Source organism: Anarrhichthys ocellatus, unplaced genomic scaffold (genome assembly GCF_004355925.1).
Source record: "Anarrhichthys ocellatus isolate YVR2014 unplaced genomic scaffold, GSC_Weel_1.0 scaffold35, whole genome shotgun sequence".
NCBI classification, from domain to species: Eukaryota; Metazoa; Chordata; class Actinopteri; order Perciformes; family Anarhichadidae; genus Anarrhichthys; species Anarrhichthys ocellatus.
The window spans coordinates 4,837,991-4,844,690 of NW_022280065.1; the positions used below are offsets into that span (position 1 = coordinate 4,837,991).

The 6,700-nt window shown below is 48.4% G+C and overlaps 1 protein-coding gene across 2 annotated transcripts in view; it reads left to right on the top strand.

The window, feature by feature from the left end:
• jarid2b (jumonji and AT-rich interaction domain containing 2b) overlaps positions 1-6,700 on the top strand; it is a 35,324-nt gene that overhangs the window by 19,187 nt on the left and 9,437 nt on the right. For both annotated transcript variants that reach the window (XM_031866575.1, XM_031866576.1), the window contains 2 exons: positions 2,424-3,873; positions 4,927-5,492. In XM_031866575.1, the coding sequence (XP_031722435.1) occupies positions 2,424-3,873; positions 4,927-5,492 (2,016 nt within the window). The remainder of the gene's footprint in view (positions 1-2,423; positions 3,874-4,926; positions 5,493-6,700) is intronic.

Below are 6,700 nucleotides of genomic sequence, written 5' to 3' on the forward strand. Positions count from 1 at the left end.
TGTGTGTGTGTGTGTGTGTGTGTGTGTGTGTGTGTGTGTTCAGTTTTTTCCCTTTGGCTCCATTGTCTTTCTTGTCCTGTCCATCGTCCCTCTCATTTCTCTCTACCGGTGGCTGTTAGCGCGAGTGAGCTTCCATGTCCTTTTTCCGTATCTCTTGCTTTCCGTCTTTCTTTCCTTCCTTCCCCCGCAAAGTATTTAAACTAGCTCCTGCCTCTTTGGCTCTGCTTCGTATTTCCTTTCTCTCGTCATCACCCGTCTTGCCGTCCTTCTTTGCCACCAGACCGAATAATTAAAGAGAGAAAAGTGATGGAGACTTGCCGAGCTCCCCTGAAGAGGAGCCGGTCCACTGAGCCCTCCTGTGGCAGGAAGCGGTCACGACAGTGTGGTGTCTCTCGGATTCAATGCTTTGTCAGCAAACTGTGGCTGGAGAAATATCGTAGCTATCTGGAGAACTGCTTCTTTAGCAGTTAGGTACTTTTTCAGCATCAGTGCAACAGTTGAACATTGTGATATTGTGTCCCATTGGTAGATAAATTATTTTTTTTTTTTGTGATGAATGCACATAATGTGACTCGCAGGGCTTGCTGTGCAGCCTTGTTTCTGTCTTTCTGTCTCAGTCTTCATCCCTTTCCACTCCCCACTCCTCAACACCCATTCTTTATTCCCTCTCTCCTTGTCACCCTGTGTTTTTCCATGGTGTGTGTGTGTGTGTGTGTGTGTGTGTGTTGGAGGGGAATGATTGACGGAGGCAGGGTTAGGTTTCAGTCCCCCCTTATCTTTTAATGGCTTGGTCTTTGTGTCGGCCCCCCCGCCACCTGAGACGAATACAATACATGAGCAGACACACACACACACACGTATACATATATATATATATATATATATATATATATATATATATATATATACACACACACACACAGCCCTTGACACGACAGCCCTTCAAAGGCAAACCTGTCAATGGGCCGGCTGTCACCTCCCTCCTGTGGCGCCCCAACTGTGATTGATAACTCCATCTCTCCCATCCCTCCTCCTTCCTTTCTGTTTTCTGTGGTTCACTTCCAGCTGGTCTGGACAGAAAGGCAGAAACCGTGGACGGATGGCGGCGAAATATGATCATTCATTTTCTAAAGACAGCAGGGCTCCATGATGGCTGGAGTACAAGCGTGTCTTTCCCAACCTTGCAACACATCGTTTGGATATTAGAGAATAAAAACAAAAGGAAAAGTATATATCCTGCTCAACCCATTCAGATATCGACAGCCACATATCTTTAATTTTACAAGATCTCCGAACACTGTAGCAATCTCCCTCTCTCTCTCTCTCTCTCACTCTCACGCACACACATTGGAGAGAGAGGAAACTCCTGGCAGCACTGTAAGTGGGCCATGAAAACAACATGGACGAGGAGGGAGAGGAAGAGAGAGAAGTGGATGTTCTTAGAAATGCATAGTGGGCAATGTAGAGATTGAGCTAGATAGAGTCCTGTACAGAATTAAATTTTACACAATGGATTCTTACATGTGCTGATCCAGCTGTAAAGCTCTTTGCACTGAGGGAGAGGGTGGCCGTGTTTCTTCACACAGCTGTAGCCAGTGGGCCAGCCACGGAACCAGACGCCACTGTGCCAAACCACTGATCCACAGCTGGAGGCCTCAAAGGCTTCACACACATTCATGTACACATACAGTCTCTGTCTGTCTCTCTCTCTGTCTCTGCTCAAAAAATTGAATTATAGTTTCAGGAAAACCGTAAGCAAATAAAAGGCTGTTTTTATGTGCCCGGATGGGATTTTATTCCGTCCCAATGACCCCACCTCCGACCTCATACTGTCCAGCCATCTGCTAGCAGAAACCATGGAGCCATCCCTTCTCTCCCTCTCATGCCATTTCTCTTTTATCTGCCCGTTCTAAACTGTTGTTTATCTCGGGATGTAGTGGTTTTTGGTTTTGGTTTGCGCATATCCTAAATCTCTGCCTTTGTGTTGACAGCAGTTTGAGCTGCAGTTTACAAAAGTGTACTGCGTTTGAAAGTATAGTAATCAAAAGAGTTGATCGGTTGTCAAATGAATAGTGTAGACTTCCGCAAATATGTTTGGCCCCGTCATTGTGGAGTGTGGGCGCGCCCACGCCCCTGTGCGTGTGTGTGTGTGTGTGTGTGTTGCTGTGCTTTCTGATTATAGAATTGTATCTGTGTGTGGGTTACTATCTTTAATGCAATACTGTTTTTAACTTTTTATATTCAGAAATCTCATCAAACAGGATTATTTTGGAGATATAACCCCCCCCCTTCCCTTCCAGCGAAGATTCCTGTTTTCCAGAATATTTCAATTACTTCATATCCATGATTGATCCAAAACATTGTGATAAGGTTATTTATCTTATTCATCTAACTTGTCCTATCTCTATCCCACTTCCTCTCAGGTCTCTAAAGTGAACGGGCTGACGCGGGCGGGCTCGGCACAAGCTGTCGGTGGTACCAAGAAGAGCCGCGACTTCCGACTGCCGTCCAAAACTGTGAAGAAGTACACAGCCACCGTGTCCAAGGGCCACGTCACCTACACCAAAGCCAAACAGAGAGAACTGGGCAAGAAAACCAAACTCAGCAGCAGCAACAAACACAACAGCGCCGCCTCGGCACCATCGTCGGCGAACAATCACAATCAGCATAGCCAGCCAGCAGCCAGCAATGGGCTGGCTAACTCAGGAAAAGCAGCGGCACCAGCCCACCACAGCAATGCAAAAACCCGCAAACAGGTGCTACTATCCAATGGGCTTAACAATGTGGCTGCCGTCGCCCGCCTCAACGGCAGGCTAAATGGGCAGCGGTACAACACCCTGGCCAAGGAGGACGGGCAGAGACAGTGCCAGCAAGGGGAGTGCCCGGGTCGAGAGGGACTGCGTAACTCCAAGCGGCGTCTGGAGGTGGTCCTCAGCTCTGTGGGGACAGGGGTTGTTGAGCAAAAAGCCAAAACCACTGGCATTGAGGCCAAGAAGGCCAAGCTTCAACCCGCACCTCTGGAGACGCGCAGCAAGAAGGCGGCCAATCAAGAGAAAGCTGCCACACAAACCACCACCCCAACCACTCCAGTTTCCAACGGACACGAATCAGACACACCCCCTTCTCCCAAACAAACTCCACCTGTTACCCCATCTCCACCTCCTACTCCTCCTCCTCAACAAACCCCGCCTCCTAATACACCAGTAGCCAATGCGGAGCCGGTGAACCAGCGACCCAAGCGGGCGTCAGCCGGCAAGCTGATGTTGATTCGACAAGCACAGCAGCAGCAGAGCAGGTCTCACGGTCGGAACTCCTCCTTTTCCTCACCCTCATCAGGCCCGAATCACCCACAGAACCCCAGTCGTGCCAATACTACCTCAGACCCCCAACAGACCTCTGTGTGTTCCTCCAACACCTCCTCTCTGCTGACATCCACCAGCAACCCCGGGCAGCTCAAACCAGCAGCGTTTCGGCTGGCTGACCGAGACAAGGAGTGGGAGCGCGAGAAAGAGACGGCACGCCAGAAGGAACGTGCGCAAGAGAAGGAGTGGGAGCGCCAGCGGAGCAGGCCAGATGGGTGGCCGGCTCTGGGTGAAGCCCCCGTCTTCCGGCCGGTGCCACGGGAGTTCCAGGACCCCCTGGTGTACTTGGATGCGGTGAGGGAGCAGGCCGAGGTGGCTGGAATGTGTCGCGTGGGCCCACCACCAGATTGGAGGCCGGAGTGCAAGCTGAGCGAGGAGATGCGTTTTGTTACACAGGTGCAGAGGGTCCACATGCTGGGCCGGCGCTGGGGCCCCAACGTGCAGCGGCTAGCCTGCATTCGCAAGCACCTCAAATCTCAGGGTATTACCATGGATGAGCCACCTGTCATTGGTAAGTGAGCCATACAGGGGGGGCACATATGTATATGTGAATGGTACACAAGACAATTTAGTCTACCAAACTCCTTCCTGAGTTGATTGAATTAACTAAGCAATAAGCCACAGGTTTCTTCCTGCAGGCTGCCACAGAGGATCAGAGCCATCGATTGTATGGGAGTGTAAACCCAGACACCCCATTCCAAACTCCTCCTCTCAGCCATGTCTACACTTGTGTTGAATGTAGATGATGAGAGAAGGATAAACTAAAAACAGTATATTAAAAAAAAAAGCCTTTTACCTTCTCAGTATCCTGCTCTTTGTAAACTGTGTTTTGTCACATCTGCTAGGACAATAGCAGCAAAGGTTGCCGTTTCCATTGGTGTCAGTGGCATTTTGCCTGATTATATCTTCCCGTTTATAGATGACAGTAACAATGTGGAACAACTTGGCGAGGGGCCTGACGGGCCATAAAAACAATATTTAACCCCAGATTGTCTGGTCACCTTCCATTTCTCACAATGACATCAGCATTTTATGAGCCTTTACCACAGCCCAGCTAAGACGGAATCTGTAGAAGTGAGTTTTTCCGTTCCCGATGCATACGCGGTTGTTGAATTTTATTCGTTTTGCACTGGTTCATGTTGGGCAAGTGCTATGCCGTGTTTGTTGGTTTTAATATACAGCTGTATTCATTTTAGCCCGTTTTGGTATGCGGCCGTTAGCCAGAGAGGTCTGGCAGCCTGTGAGCCACAGAGGAGTGGCTTCAGCCAGCCAGGACACCCTGGTTCCAAATGACTTCCTTCACTGCGCCCAGCAGATCAGTTTTACATTAACAGAATTTGTGTCTCTGTTTGGCACAATGATGGTTCAGATCATTTTGAAAGGTGACAGATCAATTGGCACTTTAAAATGAAATGAACTGGGATGGAGGTTTTGCCAAAGGAGCAGATGCTTGATACATTTTTAATGTTACCATGAGACACATGGAGTCCTGCATCAACCTTCACAATTTGTATGACTACCCACTGTAAGCTCACTCTTCATGTTTCCCTTCTGCTCCACGCAGGTGGCTGTGAAGTGGACCTGTCACGTTTTTTCCAGCTCATCAACGACATGGGCGGCATGCAGCAGGTGATGGACCTGAAGAAGTGGACCAAGCTAGCCGACCTCCTGCGCATCCCTAAGTCTGCGCAGGACCGGCTGGCCAAGCTGCAGGAGGCGTATCTCCAGTACATCCTCTCCTATGACTCGCTCAGCGCTGAGGAGCGCCTGAGACTGCAGGCCGAAGTGCTGCAGGAGAAAAAGAATCTGGAGTCGCGCCGGGGCCCTCTGGAGGGTCTCTCGGACTCCTCGGCGCCTAGCGCATTGGTGCTGCCACGCTACGAGCCCAAGAACGGGCTGGTAGGTGGAATAGTGGGAGGGGCGACGGGGAACCACCGCGCCAATGGAGTGTATCATCGTCTGAAGAAGCTAGAGGCTCAGGTCAAAGCGGGCCGGCGCCGGCTCTTCGCTCAGGAAAAACAAGGCAAAGAGGACAGGCAGCATGGAGAGGAGCAGCCGCAGCAGCAGCAGCAGCAACAGCAGGAGGAGGACAGGGGCGTCCTCAGTGACCAGCACAAATGTATTAACAAGGTGAGGATGAAGGGAACGTTTGCTGTTTACGTGACGTATTTGAAAAGTAACAGGCAAGGCACATCTTTTCTGTTTTTCTTTTTAAATGAGGTTTTGGGATCTTAAAGGAATACTTCAACCACAAAACGACAATTTTTATATTAATTCACCCCACTCGTGTTACCTTGAATTCTTGAAGAATACTGTCTTTTTCTCAAATGCCTCCACGGGGAACAGAGTATCCAAAAACTGAGGATTGAAGTAGATGGGGGACGTATTTAACAACCGCAAAACTCATACAGTCGTATATTTACTACTTCCAAAACACATGCATCGTGCAGTGAGCATACGATTGGATAAGTGAGAATTGGATGTTACGTCACAAGTTCAACAGATGTTTTAATGTAGCTTTGCTGTCGTTAAACGCGGCACCCTTACTTTAATTCATCAGGACGTTTCTCTTTTACTTCGTTCATCGTGGAGGCATGCAAGCAAAACAAAGTTTTCTTCAAGAATTCAAGGTAACGATGGTAATGGTGACTTTGTGGGTGAAATATTCCTGTAAAGTGCTGTTAACTCTTACCGACAGTGTTACTCGTCCAGGGTCATTTCAGCGTTTGCTGTGAAGTTTACAGCCATCTTTGCATCAGCAGTAGTATTAACATACAGAAACATCTGTGGATGCCGCCTCCTCATTGGCCGGCCCGCCCCCTTAATCATGGTTGCCCTTGTTTTCATTTTTGTCTACTCATCACAAAGACACATGAACATTGTCTTGGTTTTATGTTAAATTCCAGACCTTTTTATAGCTTGTTGTCGGTACCTGAACAGTCTTCAAAGGCTTCATTATTGCTCAGCCAGATGTCTGCATCTCACAACTATCTGAATCACGACTACACCTGAGGTGCAAACGTCCTACACTTTCCATATTATCGCCACTTAAATGTGAGCGTTTTGATATCACTGTGCCTGTTCTAAAGTACCAACATATGCCCCCTATCTTTAGAGAAGGATGGTGGTGCTATAAATAGTTAAAATACACTATATGACTGGGTTTCATAGATTGTGGTTTATAAAAGCAAACATTTTGCACATTTGTTTGCATGCAGAAGTATGTGTAAATGTGTCATGTAGCTGCAGTGTAAAGACCAGGTTTTTGTTGTGACTGTACCATGCACCTCTTGTGTGTGTGTGTGTGTGTGTGTGTGTGTGTGTGTGTGTGTGTGTGT